The sequence below is a fragment of the Pteropus alecto genome, unplaced genomic scaffold, assembly GCF_000325575.1.
Source record: "Pteropus alecto unplaced genomic scaffold, ASM32557v1 scaffold50, whole genome shotgun sequence".
NCBI classification, from domain to species: Eukaryota; Metazoa; Chordata; class Mammalia; order Chiroptera; family Pteropodidae; genus Pteropus; species Pteropus alecto.
The window spans coordinates 3,869,480-3,885,825 of record NW_006431918.1 but is presented as its reverse complement, the minus strand read 5'-3'; the positions used below and the strand labels follow the sequence as shown (position 1 = coordinate 3,885,825).

Below are 16,346 nucleotides of genomic sequence, written 5' to 3'. Positions count from 1 at the left end.
AAAAAGGAACCCTCATACACTGCTGGTGGGACTGCAAATTGGTACAGCCACTATGGAAAACAGTATGGAGGTTCCTCAAAAAACTAAGAATTCATCTACCATATGATCCAGCAATCCCTCTACTGGGTCTTTACCCCAAAGACTTGAAAACCCATATCCAAAAAGATATTTGCACACTGATGTTCATAGGAGCATTATTCACAGTGGCCAGGACATGAAAGCAACCGAAATGTCCTACGATGGATGATTGGCTAAAGAAGCTGTGGTACATATATACGATGGAATATTATTCAGCCATAAGAAGAGATGAAATACTGCCATTTGCAACAACATGGATAGACCTTGAAATAATCATACTAAGCAAAATAAGCCAGGCAGAAAAGGTTGAAAATCACGTGATATCACATATGTGGAATATAAACCTAAAAGCAACAAATGAACAGGACAAACAGAGACTCATGGACATGGACAATGGACTAGTAGTTCCAGAAGGGAGTGGAGAGGGGGAAATAAAAAAATAAATTGTTAAAAAATATTATGTATATATAGTATGAAAAAAAAACTGTTGTTTTTTGTTTTTTGTTTTTAAAGAACTGAGACTAAATGGCAATGAACAATATACTGCAGCATCATGATGTGGCCCCCCTGCAAACAACTACAACAGGGATTAGAAAAAAGAAAAAGGATAAATTTCTATCCCTTACCAAAATCACCAGACAGAGGTGAGAACAAGGCCAGGAGTAGGGACCAGAACAAACAACAGCATCCACAGCATGGGAAGGGCATGGAATGAAAGGGCAAGTACCAAAAAAAAAAGTTTTGTTGGATACAAGTATGCAAGACCCAGCCTGAGTTAAGGGGACTATCTCTTTAAGAAATACTTCCTTGTCTAGCTCCTTAGTTTGGCTAAAATCTGAAAATACTAATCTATTAAATCAATAAAAAGTGGATTAATAGCTGTCTGTTAACAATGGCTGCTGCAATTCTAGCAATGTGTGTCATGTCTACCAGCAACAGAAACAGCCCCATGAACAGCACACTATTGGGTATCTGAGAGGAAAGACAAGCCCAAAGTGACCTAAGTCTCTTCTAGGTGTTGACCTGGCTGCCCTGAGGCAGAGTCGCTTCCTCCCACAAGGCCCAAGCCAGGATACACAGAAAAGGGCTACAGTCATGCTCAATGTGGGAAAATGCACATGGTTTTGTTTTTTCAACTCAAACACTACAGAATGGAAAAAGATCTTGCTCTTCTCAGTCTTCTGGAAGAAGCTGAGCCCAGTGCCATCTGCCCATGATCTGCTTTCCTCTATTATTTTTGCTCTGTGAGTCCCACTGTACCCATAGTTTGTCCTACAAATACCAGCAAGCAAAATAAGTGAGTAAAATCTTACAAAGTATACACAGACTATATATCAAAAGAATTCTCCAAGAAGTAATGATTGTATCATATCATAATATCTTTATTACTAAAAACATTAAGCATCATATTTGCAAATACCTACTCTGTGTAAAACACTGACCTTGATGCTGTTACAGTGTAAGAGAAAGAAAGATGTGGCCCTAAATTAGAATAGAACACCCAAAGATTCGTTAAAGCTTTGCTATGTTGAATATTGTAGGAAAAACAAAGCACCTGGACCCTTAAAAATTTATCTGAATACAAAATTCTACCTAATCTATCAAAAATCATGTATGAACATAATCGAGAGCTAAAAAAGAACCTAAATAAGAAAAAAAAGAGAACAACTGAGTGGCAAGGGTAGATTTTGATGGGACTTCCCCATGTACATTTTATTAAGTTTATTACATCATACAAAAAAATCTGTGACCTTGAATACACAGAAGAAACAACTGATGAACAGTTTTTCAAGGTAATCTATTAGCAAGTAGAAAATAACATGGCATAAGTAAAATAAAACCTAACTTGGTGGAGGGGGCATTACAGAGTGGTAACAGAATGAAGAGGAAAACCACTTTGGAAAAATTCATCAGAGAAGATTTCTCAAAAATAATTAAAACAAATTTGAAGAAAGGGAGCTGACTGAAATAAATTGGTCGGGCTGGGGCAGGGGAGGTGGAGAGGCTATTTCTCATGGATAACGGACATATTTGCACAAACGCAGAGAATTAAAGGGAAGTAAATCCTACCTGAGAGAGGAAGACAAGTACCAAAGGACCTAGACTGCGGAGAGCAGAGATGGGGATGAGGGCAAACCCACTGGTATTTAAATAACACTGGGGAAATATAAAGCAGCTTTATCCAACGATATCTTTGTTTTTCCCACTACTGGCAACCTCACCTTCCTGTTAGCATCAAGGCTGGAGGCTGGAATCTGCAGGGTTACTTTATACTCTGTCCTTTTGTCCAGTTCTTCTGCAATGTAACTAGCTTCTCTCACCAACAGATTGGCTTTAACAATTTGTTCCCTTAGCCTCATCAGGCTGTTATTCAGTGTTGCTTCTCTTTAAAAATAAAAAAAAAGTGTTGGAGGAAGGGGAGAAAACCATCAAACAGCATATCAGAATTATACAGTACATGATATGTTAAGGCCGAACTGCCAACCAAGCTTTACAACTGTCTTTTGCACACAGGGACTACATTAGCGACATTGGCCCATGCATGCCCTTGTATCTGGGCTACAGGATAAGCCCTGACACACACTCGTGTAACAAACAGGCCCGAGATGAGGGCAGAGCTTTGCAAACCTGACTGTAAACAAACCAGCTGGGGCTCTTGATAACTGAAGAATCTGACTCAGTAGGTCTGCGGCAGGGCCTGAAATGCTACATTTCTATCCATCTCCAGATGACAAGAGATGCTGCCTTTTGCAGACCAAATCTGAACAGCAAGAGGTTAGTTAAGTTCAGTCTGTAACCATGGATAAGACATTTTAGTGTTATGCTAATTAGCCCATACAGAGATCAAACTTGCAATCTGAATCTCATAAGCACCATGCTTTACCTACCTGAGCTAATCAGTCCAGATAACCCATCTTTCTTTTTTTCTTTTTTAAAAAAGCATCTACCCAAGCTTCAGAACCTAAAGCATAATATAATGATACAGTATAACTTCGAAGTACTTGTTCATTCAAATCCAAAAGCCATACAAACTGATAATGGGGCAGCACTTAACATGGGCAGCTTGAAGTAAATCAATATAAATGGACAATTCCCATCTTTTCAAAAATGAAAACAAAAAAAAAGATAATGCCAAGTGGTTCATAGCTGTACCACTCTTTCAATATAATTCTTTTTAAAGTAATGTCTAGATTTTTCTACTGTGTCTTACCTAGGCGGATTAAAGGTGATGAGCATATGCTATGCATGGAATAAAGGCCCCAGGCACCACCTACCTCTCTTCGGCCCACTGTCTCAGGCGCTGTTGAGCGCTGGGTGAGTGGAAAGAGAACCTGTCCACACTCCGACAGTTTTGTTTCTCAGGAGACAGCCTTCTTCGTAGCTGGTCCAGTTCATGTTCATACATGAGCCTCTGGCGCTCTAATGCAGACCGTTTTTCTTCTTCGTGCTGTTGTTCTAGGCTGTTCAATATTGACTGCATTGGATCTGAACAAGATTTTTTATAAAAAGGTAAATAATAAACAAAAGGTAACTATACAACACAATATACTCCAAACGTTATTCTATATTGTTGTTTGTTATCCAAGTAAAATAAGATTCTTAAACACAGTTTGGAGTAAACTTAGTCTTCCTTACTCCCAATTACTTGTATTATCTAGTCTGTCAGACATATGCTAAACTGTCTTCCATACAGAAAAAGTAGGTCTATTATATATTCCACACAAAACCTAAGACATGGGTAATGCTCCAGAAATCCACTACAACAAATAATGAACCAGTGGTAGCAAAGTTTCAAACCTGAGAAATTCTATCAATGAGAAAAAAGTTTGCAGTGATCTGTATATCAAGGCAGAAAGAATGTAAGTTTTTAAAAATACAATAAATTAAAGCCAAAGACCCAAAAGAATAGAGTTCAGAGAACAACCTAAAGATTTTTGTTAACATTTGAAAGATCTGTCATAAATGCTTTTAACTCTCGACCAACTTTAAGATTCTAAAAGGCACGACAGATTCGCTCACCATTATTGCTCAGAGCCTTCATGGTCACCTCCATCTGTGCATATTCATAATTGAAGTTGATTTCACTGGACACCTCACTTGAGGAGTCTCCATCTACGTCCAGCTGCTCAGAACTGGTATCATTCTTCATGGAGGTATCTTGTTCCTCATCCTCTCGATCTGTTTTCTTTCTCTTTTTAGGCAAATTCAATCTTGGGGAAAAAAAGAATATTTTGTTTTTTTAAAAAAGATATGCACTCATTCATGTCATTTATTAAATAATGGTATTTGCTAGATGCCAATGAGGATGCCATGTAAGTATAAGGCAATTACGGTATTCAGAAAGTTTTTACTCTAGCAGCAGAAATGAAAGACACACATGCACGAATAATTATGACAGTATGTAAAACAAGGCCACGTGACTGTTACAAGCTAGGTGTTAAAGAAAAGCTGAGGACCACTTGAGAATGAAATAATAATGGAAGGGGAAGTTATTTGAGCTGAGCCTTAAAGAATAAGAATAAAACAGGGCATAGTGTAGAGGGAAGAGCATGAGAAAAGATGTGGAAATGGACACTCACAGTCTCTGGAGAAGTTATTAATGAAACAACAGAGGGATACACAAAATTTTTATAGCAGAAGTTGTAAGGGACAATGCTGGAAAGAACAACTTAACCAAACAATGAAGGCTTTGAATACAAAGCCAAGAAATTTATACTTGATTTAGCAAGATAAGGGAAAAATAAAAAATATTTTCCACACACTTTGTATTCCTCTATCCTTCCATCAATAATCGAAATATCAACTGGCCTACGAGCAAAGGATCTCCATGAGCTATAAGAAAAATCAGTTGATATCTGAAGCACAGTGACCAATGACAGGAAGAGGAGTAAACCAGGACTTTAATTTTATACACTGTCCAGCCCGCCTTTCCTTGCCAACACAATGCCAATTTTGTATGGGATACAATGTGTGCAGTCCCAGGTCAGACACTTTCTTTCTCAGCCTCCTTCTCTGCTAAGAGGCAAATTCTAGCAAATAAGACGTAAGAGGAAGGTTGCTGGGGACTCTGTGAAGACTTCTGGAGTGGCATGGCCCCTTTAGATCACAGGGAAATGCCAAGACAATGACAAGACTTCTGCCATGACATTTTTCGGGGGCTTAGCCAATGCCAACAACCACTTTCCTTCAGATTTCTTATTTTGTTAGAGAAATAGACTATTTAAGCCACTATAGTCAAATTTGTCATTATCTGCAACAAAAAGCATTGCTAAATGAAATACAAACCTTATCTTACGGATAATGAAACTAAGACTGCTACTTTTCCAATTAAAAAAAAAGAACAAATAAAAAAATAAGATGTCAGAAAAAGAATTAATGCATTCTTATACCAGATGGCAAAACAATTATCTTCCACTGAGAAATAAAAAGAAAAAAATATGTATGTAAACTAAGTATTTTTCCTGAGTATATTGTTCACATGATCCTTGGGCTTAAACCATATAGTGAACAAACATATATATAAATATATGTATATATATATATATAGTGAATAAATACATATATAGTAAATAAATAAATGTACACAAAACAATGCATAATTTTTATGGAGTTAAATTTACTTTTCAATATATATTCTTATATTTCAGAATCTCCAATAATCTCTCCCTCTGTAAGAGCCATGAATAGTGTCATACCTAAAGAAGTGGTTGTTTCCCCATAACACCCTGTCCCCGTGGTGTAGCTGTATAGGACTGGATACAGAAGAGCCATTCACGAATGTTCTGTGGGAGAAAAGGCCAAACATGTAAACAATGATTATCATGTCTTCTTTAATTTTCCAATACTAAACAGATCTAGTTACTAGGGAAAAAAAAAAAATGAATTTTCACAAATAAAACCTTGGTGAATTTTATTATTTACATTTACTTCTTTGCTGATTTACCTAAAATGCTTATGGTACTAAGTATAAACAAATTATTACCCTCTATTTTTCAAAGTTTTAAATTTGTCATATAACATATTAAGGAGTAAACATGGAGCCATTACGACCAATAATAAAAAGATGGTAGCAATATACCTTACAACTGAGTATGTCCAATCTCATGGATAAAAAGAGTCAATCAACCAACTAGACTCTAAAAATATCTACAGACAACAGAAATAAGAAATGAGACCTATGTTAAATTCTTTTGTAACTGACTTCAGCATAGAAAAATGTCCATATCCTATTAATATGTAGAAGATTTATTAGGTCTACTTAACTGCTTATCTTGACAATGGAGTTCACCAGAAGAAATGGTAGGTAGAAGGATATCAAAGGAAGAATTTGGAGGGGCAGGAAATAAGCAGAAAATCATGCATACCACTATGAAATTTATATCCTTGGATTACCACTGTCATCATGCCTCTCCTGGTGAGTGACTCGTCTGCTTAGACACAGGATGAAAGTCAAGTTCTTTAACTTGACATTACCAGCCCCACAAAAGGAAACCTCTTTATGTCCTCCTTTCCCTCTTCTAGGGAACTCTCAACTCCAGCAAAAAAAAATGTTTTGTCCACTACGCATGACTGACTCTTCCTCCAAAGCCAGGTTTACACCAGTCCCACAACCTGAAATAGGGTTCCTATTCCTCTCCATGCCCCCCAAATCTTACTCAGCTCTCAAAGCCCAGTTTGGTTTCCACTTCCTATGAAAAGGCTTCTCATCACTCCGGCTTATAGTATCTTAGTTTCTTTAAATCCCTAGAGCGCTTGCCCAGCTTTATATTGCTAGTTATTTTTTATATAAATGCATACACACAAAACCTTACTCTCTCTATAGATTTCACTTATTATGTGGGTTTTTTAAACACCAGAAGTACTCGGTCTTTATACTCCTATAGTCTATTTATTCAAAGCACGAGCTCTATAAACAAAAAGTTATGAGAAGAAGGGACCTACTAAAATTAGTGGATCTTAGCCTTTATGACACAAATTCCTTAAATATAATGAGGAATTTAATTTATGGTAAACACAGCAGTTAAGCCATGGTTAGTAAATAAAAACATGGATATAACAATAATTCTCAAAGTGTGGTCTGTGTTGGGTACTCAAGATGAAGCTATTTTTTTAACGCCTATCCTGCCTTTTTTCACTACATCGACATTTGTGTTGGCAATGAGTAAAACTGCTGGTGTTTTAACACACATCAAGGCCATAGCGGCGAACTTCACTAGAGGTCACTACCACACACTCACAATCTAAAAAATGTTTCATTTGTGAGTACCCTTGATGAAGCAGTAAAAATTATTACTTGTATTAAATATTGACCCTTGAGTACACAACTTTTTAAACATGTCAAATTGAGAAGTACGCAAAAAAAATGTGTTAACACAAACCAAAGTAGGATGACTGTTTCAGCAAAAGACATATACGAAATGGTTTTCTGGGAGACATTTTCTTGAAAATGAACAAAGCCAGCCCGTTGCTTCAAGGAAAACAATTGACAGTATTTGTTGCCAACTGTAAATTTCAAGCTTTCAAGTGAAAAATGAGAGTTTTGGAAAACTTGTGTCAATGTCCTCCAACCAAAGACCACAGAAACATTCCTGCAGTTGAACAAGTTGGGTTTACTACTCACACAGAGGGAGAAGATATGCCATAAGCCTGGGGCGTCTCAGAAAGAGGGTGCTGGGAGGAGCTGTTGCAGGATTTGGACTGTAGCTGATTTGGGAGCAGATCTAAGGAAGTGGTCCTCTATATGCTGTCAGGAAGCAGGAGTAATTCTGTGATTGGGTAGTTCAAAAACCTTACCTATAGAGGGGAGACTAGCATGAGGACAGAGTTGTAATTGGTGAAGAAGTCAGTCAGCCAGGAAAAGGCGTTTGGTATTTTGGTATGTGGCATTGTGACCTTGGTTTTCGTCTGTGCTGAAACAAAATTATTATGTGGCCTGCTCTGTCTTATTTTATCATGGCCTCAGAGTATCCTTGCCTGAGGCTGTATTCTGTGAGATTATTTAACAGGAGAATAGCAAGCCCTGGCTGAGAGTCCCGGGCCAGCTTCTGCTCTTTTTCTTTTTCACTTATATCCTTCACCATACACTTGAACGTTTCTCAATATTTAGACATTATAGATGAAATTAGTGATGATATTAATGATTTTTTGAAATCATATAATGAAATGTATCAACATTCGGAAGATCAGTATAAGTTTACTTTAATCATCACCCAAAACAGTGTAGACAGTTATGGAATAGGGCAATAACACTTTATAGCTTAAGAAAACACACCAATAAACAATTTAATAATGTTGTACCTCTTCATTCATTCATTACTTATTGAGCACCTATATCCTAGTCTATTACATGCTAAGGATACAGAATGAAGAAAGAAAGATCCTTTATAAAGGAGCTCACGGTCAAATGTGTTAATAAAGGTTAACAGCACAGAAGAATACAATACAAAAGGTTAACATAATGGGAAACATAAAGTGCACTGGGAATATATACCAGGGGCTCTTAATTTAGACCAAACAGGGAATTCCTCAAAGTAGATAATGACAGTTTAACCTTGAAGATCAAACAGGAGTTAGCTTGTCAAAGGAATAGCAGATGCAGAGGAATAGGAGAAAAAAAATAAGGAATTTTGTATCAAAAATAGTAGAAAGTCATCTAGTGATACAGCAAGTGGACCAGAAAACAGATTAGGATGCTGGCAGGGATTCTAGTCAAGATCTGATAAGGGCCTTATTTAAATAAGGCTGAGGTGGTGGGTATGAAGAGGAAGAGAGGGGTTTAAGAGATATTTAAAAGTTCATTTAAAGGACTTGGTAACTAACTGGGTATCTTCATTAAGTGAACTTAAAAGTAAAGAAAGGCTAAAAGTCCTATACACCATCTGCAAATAGTGCACTTTCTTCTTCTTAAAAATTGTTGTGACATTAACACTAATTAAAGTACATTACCTGGTGTTCTTTTGAGGAGTCAGCATAACCTGGCCTTCTGGTGTGATGTCTATAATACAATGTTCAGGAAGAATTCCCATTCCACATAGTTGGATATCTTGGGAATTTGCTGAACCTATCAATGTATGTTCCTACAAAGGAATCGAATTCACTGATTAATATTGTATTCTTACGTGCACAGAAACTAAAATCATCTACTCTGAGCCTCTTACACTGATCCATTATCTTAGCTAAGAGATTTTTAAAATAAATGGAGTAGTAGGGGGAATTTCTGTCTTTTTCTGAAAATCATTCTACACGTTTTATTTCCTTATAAGGAATAATGCACTGAGTTGAGTTATACCTTTTGAACCTAAAATTATAGTTTTACATTCATGTCTAAACTATATTCATTATTTTCCACAGCAATGTTCATTCCAAATATTCCATACTACTCTCAGAGCATGAGACATATGACAATGATGTACCAAAGAAATTGGTCTGAAAACTAGTTACTTAAGTTGTACATTACTTACCTGATCTCAATTGAGATGAGTTAACTACAGAGATAAAATGCTATTCATATATAAAGAGTTTGAAAAGACTAAAATTATTTTATGAATCACATGGTCTCTCTAAACCTCATGAAAGATAAAAGAGATGTGTTCTTCTTACCATAGACCCCCAATTACTCAATTCTTTTAGCCCCAATCACCAGCCTCACTTTTTTGCAGGTAACTGAGAAAATTGACATTCAAATTGAGTTCCCTCTTTTGAGCTTCAACATTTGACTGCCTGTCCATGATTAAATGTTGACATGACCTGGATGTGTCCCTAGGCCACCTTCTCCTTTTACACACCTAGATCAGGGGCCAGATAGGAAATATTTTAGGCTTTGTGAGTCACATGGAACTACTTAACTCTGCCCTTGTAGTACAAAACCAGCCAGACATACACAAATGAACAAGTGTGTACACTTTCCAATAAAACTTTATTTATGAATAGTGAAGTTTGAACTTCATATAATTTTTACGTGTCTGAAATACAGATTCGTTTGACTTTTTTTAACCATTTAAGAAATATTAAAACCATTCTTAGCTCCCAGGCTATATAAAAACAGGCAGGAAGCTAGATTTAGTCTGTGGGAGCAGGTTGCTCACTCCTCCATGACAATCTCATCCAGTCTCAAGGGCTTTAAGTAGTGTCCACACATAAGCCATATCACCAACTCAAAACTATAGACTTTGGTTCCATTATTTTCGCACCTCTACTACTATACCTAGTTTCAGTCATCATCGTTTCTTGCTTACTTGGATCAACTTAGATGTCTAAAGATATTTCAAAGTGAAAGGGCCAAACTAGAACTTTTGCTCCCACCCCCCGCCCACCTATTCTCTTCCCTAATAATAATGGTACTACACCCACCCACTGAGTCCACTTAAAAGCTCAGATGCTGTCTTCGAGTCCTCTCAACCCCATACCAGCCTACCCCTAGGCCCATGTCAATCAGAAATCCTTACAGACTCTTCTTCCAAAACATATCAAAACCATCTCCTTTTTCTCACTTCTACTATCACATCCCAGTCTCTTGCCTGAGTGAATACAAAAGCCTTCTACTATTTTTCCCCTTCTGTTTTTCCTCACTCCCATCCTCTTCTGCGATAGCTGATCATGAGATTCTCCCTATTTAAAACCCTCTAGTAGCTTCTCTTTGACCATCTAATGAAGTTCAAATTCTTACCTAGGCTTATAAAACCCTCTGTAACGTGGCCCCACCTACCTCTTATACTAGCTCCTCTCGCTCTTTCTCCTAGAGCAAGATTTGGCCACGTTGGCCTCCTATCTGTTCTTTGAGCACACTGGCTGTTTCTGTCTGAAATGTTCTTCTGATCTTGACACTGGCAGTTTCATATCATTTCTATCTCAGCTTTTAAGGGCACATCCTCAGAGAGGTGTATCCTGAACTGACCATCAGAAATAGCCAGCCTATCACTCTCATATTTGAATTCCTTACATAGTACTGACTGTTCGTGAGGTTACTGTTATCTCCAGAGCGCGCATGGAAACTCCATGAGAGCAGAGAACGCCTGACCTGCTCCTCACTGTAATCCAATCACTTAACACAGGACTGGCACACGAAGGCATTAAATAAATATAAAAGAAGAATAAGTGAACCATCATTTCCCTTTCTCTCCTCTTCTTTGCCGGTGACCCTTCTAATTATGATCTGGGTTCTAATTCTTCCCATCTCTTTAAGGATATCGACCTCATTAAAAAGGCCTATTCCCCTCTGGTATTTTCATTTTCTCCTTTTCTGGGGTTTCTTCGCTCAAATATATTGCAGTGGTGTTTCCAAGGAAACAAAGAGCTAGAATCTAGAACTATCCTATGGTATCTAATTCAATCCTCAAGGTATGTATATACATACTATAATCCCATTTCTGTAGTTAAAAAATATGTATCAGTATAAATCTATACATATACATACAGGGACAGATCCAGAGGACAGATAAAAATATTAAATATTAACTGTGGTCATCTCTGGGTGTTGGAATTTGGGCACTAATCTCCCATCCCAATCCCTTTTCTAATATGTTTATGTAAAACTTTTTAGAAAGAAAAAAGTATGTTACTACCGTAATGTTTTTAAGGTGAAGGGAGCAGCTCTTCCCTCTAGAAGTTTGGCTTGTGTTGGAAAGAATCTCCAAGTTTTCCTCGGAAAATTCCAGGCAGACCTCACTTCGCATGAGAGTGTGGGATATTAAAAATAATTGTGCAAGGAGATCCTAATAATCACTGGGAAAAATTGCAATTATTCTCTGACTTTTAAAAATGCCTGTAATAACATTAAGAATTCTCCTATTATTATACTATGTAGAGAAATTTAAAAAATAGTAAAACTAGTATTACTAGTATTATTTATTACTGGTATTAATTAGAAACACTGAAACCTAACGCATTTTATTTCTTTGTAAAAAGCTCATCCAGAGTTGTCTGAAAAGTGCGTGCTGCTGCCTTCTCAGCACGTAGCTTACACTATGGAGCGAGCATATTTCCCATGCCTTGGCAAACTATCATACTCCTTTCCAAGCTTCTATCATTTTATCCTTTGTGCTTTCGATGTTGCAAAATATATCTGAGCACTCCTTGTCTGAGTGTTTTCTGATGTCACTCCCTTCACACATCTTTATTCTTATCATTACTACCACTTTCATTATTTACATCGTAAATTCACCTTCACTCTATTCCTCTGGCTGAGTATCCAGAATCTCATGAATGGCGGCAGTGTCAACATCACTGGAATTTGTGTATATCAGAACCATGCAAAGAAAGGACTGCTGTGCATACAAATTAGGTGCAAAATTATCTTGAGAGCTATGTTCTATATATGGTTTGGCCACCATACCTTGCCAGTTCTAGACAAAACAAATAAATGAAAGATTTCTGGAAGAGCACCATACAACATGGAACTAGAAAGAATGTTAGAGATATTTGAATCTAGTACCCTTGTTTTACAGATGGGATGTCTAAAGTCACCCAGAAATGTGATGTCATCTGCCCAGCATCTAAACTGATTTGAGATTTTGAAAGCAAAGAAATAAAAAATGCTCGGTCTCCAAATTCCTCCAACCCACATCGTGGTATCACTTTACTGAAGTAGAAACTGTTCTTTGACTGAGATCATCCTTTTGAATGTGCTTGGTCATGAATATACTCTTATCATGGGGTTAGGCTGGGCAGTGAAGAAATCAACACTGCCTCAAATTCTGCCAAAACAGAATTGACCACACAGTCTGAAACAGAATCCCAACACCTCCATACAAGATGACCAGAAATATTCTGACTATTCTCCAAAAGTCTTTAAATAGTTTCTTTGTTTAAGTTTTCAGTTAAGGAACAGATATGAATTAGGTTTTTTCTTGTTGGGTGTATGTGTTTGTGTGTTCCAATCTGAAATCACCACATCAGAAAGAAAAAGAATTCATAGTTCTGACAAACAAAAGGGGCAGAATATTTAAGTCCTATTCTAATATCCTTTAAGCTTTAAAGTTACCTACTTAACTCCCTATAAGCTAATGAAGCACTTACAAAAAGGGGTGCTTCATATAAATCACAAAAGCTTTAGTTACTAATGAATCATTTAATTTTAAAAGTCATTCTTTAAGCTTTAAAGTTATCTACTTAACTTCCATGTGCTACTATTAAATAATTGCTAAACTACTTAATTTGTTAGAAATGTAAGAATATCATTTTTTATATTACTAAGTTGAATAACATCAATCAAAAACTAAAAAGGAAAACTATTCCAGAAACCAAAGATTTTTCTACATTCCAGCTTATTCAAATAAAAATAATTTGCTAATTCATTATTTGTGAATAAACATAGTTCACCAGGTTTTCTGAAAAATGCTGTGAAGCATTGTTTCATTTCGTGCCAGGAGACATTAGGAAGGCCTATTATCTCACCTTTAAATAGTAAACCAGAAGTTCATTCAGAGCGGGATCAGCATTCAGATTAACAAGGAAACATTTATCATCCCCAACTTTAATTCCAGAAGATTGAAGGGATATTCCAAGACTCTCAAGTTGTTTCTGTCGCTCCTGTAAATGAAAAGAAGTGTTAATTCTGCAGCTACTGAAGCAGTTGAGATACAAAAGGTCTTCTTATGTTAGAGTAATCATTGAATAACTTTATAATTCAAATACGTTCACTTAGGACATGGTATTATAGATTATTGCATTTTTTCTCTTTCCAAACTATATAATGTTATTTTATTTTGTTAATTAAAACATTTTTATTTGGAAAAATAAAGTCATTACAAATAGCAACCAAGTGTACTACTGAGTTCTCAAGTTTCATTCTTGAAAATATCTAATATCTTGAACTCATCTTTTGAATTTAATTCTGTATATAAGAGCAAATTAAGTGTTTTACTCAACTGTGATATTGGTGAAAAGCCAAGTTTTCAATACATTCTCCTGCTTGATATCTTCAGTGACTCCCCAGCCAGGATAAACAAAGTCCACAAGGCCCTTTGATCTGGCCCATTCACTCCCTATCTTTACATCTGTCACTCCTACTCTTAAAGCCTGTACTTCAGTTATATGGAACATCTTCCAGATGGTTGAGGGTGTCAAGAATGCTCTCTTTAGTTGAAGAGATTTTACACCTGGCTTTTCTATCTGAAGCATACTTGTTCTCTCACTTGGTAACTGTTTACTTGCCCATTTCTCTATGAGGGCATGGATCCTGTCTTTTTATTGTGTACTCCTAGCAATTAGCACAATGCATAAAACACAGTGAGCACTCAAAATGTTGGTCTTATAAATTTATCAAAATAAAACTTGTATATGCTTTCAAGTACTATTTTCATAAGGATACAAACCTTAAAGAAGGTGCCTACTGTCTCTGATTCCACACAATATATGAATGTATACATAGAGGGGGATATATATGAATCCTACAGCCAATGCCCTGTGATTAAGGCATATGGATTGGGGCAACAGGGTGTCTGACTATGTATAAAGAACAAGTAGTAATGAGTTACAGCCACCAAGAACCTTTGATTTTGGGGAAAGGCAAGGCACACTGAGTCATTTAATGAGGGGCACACAATAAATTTGTAGTACAATTAAATTACAGTCACAGAATTTTGCTATATCTAAGGATATCACCCTAATTCATATGGCCACTACAATCCAGTCAACACACCGCACCTAGAAGTATATTATTACAAAAGTAGAGAAGGGGATATTTTGGTTCTGGGTATTTGAATCAAGTCTCTCTTCTAACAAAAAACATTATTGGTTTTTTTCAGAAGTTTCAAGTATTTTAGCACTAGACATTAGATTTTCAGCACTCAGTTCTAAGAAATGGTTATCCTTAATAGAGAATCATGTTCCTAACATGAGGAAAACAATTCTGACATATTTTGTCTAATACTTTCTTAGGGAAGGTTTTCTTACATAGCAACCTTGATAGATAATTAAAGAATGATTTCAATAAGAAGAAACGTTTCTCTATAAAAATGTCTTTTTTGTAAACTAGCTCATCAACTAATATTAAATGAAAAATGTAGGTTATAAATTAGTATATCAATTTATGCACTAAAAAACCTAAAAAAATGCTCAAAGATATTAACAGTTTTTTCAGATGATTAGATCCTAGTTAATTTAAATTTTCTTTGTAATAGTCTTTCTATATTTTCTATAAGTAAATACTACTTTTGTAACACAATGTTTTCTCCTACTTATACTCTTATTATGACTCTATTAATTCTCATAAAAAGACTTAAAATGGCAGACTGGATTTTGCCTAAGGGCATATTTGCCAACCCTTAATCTATGTCAAGGTTTTGATATGTATGCATTTCTTAAGTGTGCATTTCTTAATGAGAACAGAAAAGATGAAAATAAGAGACAATTTGGTATTGTAGATATGGTGTTAGTCAACAAGTTATGCTTGTTTATTTGGAAATATTTCTGAGCATACACTTAAAAAACAAAAAAATACAGCCTTTTTTCTTGAGAATCTTATAGTCTCTGAGTAATAAACCTATACATGAAAAATTGAACAATAGTAAAGTATTGCATAAATTAAAGGTCAAAAGGGTATAGATAGTTTCCATAGGAATTCAGGGCCAGGATGACCCTGGGTAATAAGAGTCTCATAGGGCTATTGGAAGGCTTAAATAAAATACTGTATTTAAACGTGCTTAGCATAGGGCCCAATACATGTGTATCCAATAAATATTGGTTATTATTATTATTAGTTGTTACATACAAGTGGGACACTTATTCTCTTAGCTTTGGAAGAACAAACTAAGGCCAATGAGCAGAAATGAAAGAAAGATCTGTTAAGCAACTACTATCAGAGCCATCCAATCACATCTAGTCACATCTTCCTAGAACAAGCTGAGCAAACCATCTAACTGGAAAGCTACAGCATTAAGTCTTTCATTACGTAGGCAGCTGGACACTTAAGGAATCTCTCCAAATGCTAATGTTCTCATCCTAAGATTTCACAACTCAATTATATTGTGTTCTAAAAATGAGAGACAGTCACCTCAAATTTCGGTATTTCACATTATTTTTACTGAGTTGTGACATGGAAGTCAGAATCTCATAACCTAATATCTACTACTAATAATTTTGTAGTTTGGCTAAGTTCCTTAGGTCTTTAAAGCGCTTAACAGAATTGGATGTTCAGAGCCAGAGACTACAAAGTAGTTATTTCATTAAAAAAAATTTCATGACCCTTCAAAATTATTTCTGACATAATGAACAATTAATTGTAATTATGTCTTTATCCTTCAAAGTAACTCTGTACAGTAAAATATGAA

The 16,346-nt window shown here is 36.0% G+C and overlaps 1 protein-coding gene across 5 annotated transcripts in view; it reads right to left on the bottom strand.

Annotated features, from left to right (window-relative positions):
• Positions 1-16,346, bottom strand: part of KIF13B (kinesin family member 13B) — a 168,480-nt gene that overhangs the window by 76,180 nt on the left and 75,954 nt on the right. For all 5 annotated transcript variants that reach the window (XM_015585075.2, XM_015585078.2, XM_015585077.2 and 2 more), the window contains exons 13-18: positions 13,471-13,605; positions 9,025-9,155; positions 5,775-5,861; positions 4,099-4,289; positions 3,354-3,564; positions 2,301-2,463 (exon numbers count right to left, since the gene is read on the bottom strand). In XM_015585075.2, coding sequence (XP_015440561.1) covers positions 2,301-2,463; positions 3,354-3,564; positions 4,099-4,289; positions 5,775-5,861; positions 9,025-9,155; positions 13,471-13,605 — 918 coding nt within the window. The remainder of the gene's footprint in view (positions 1-2,300; positions 2,464-3,353; positions 3,565-4,098; positions 4,290-5,774; positions 5,862-9,024; positions 9,156-13,470; positions 13,606-16,346) is intronic.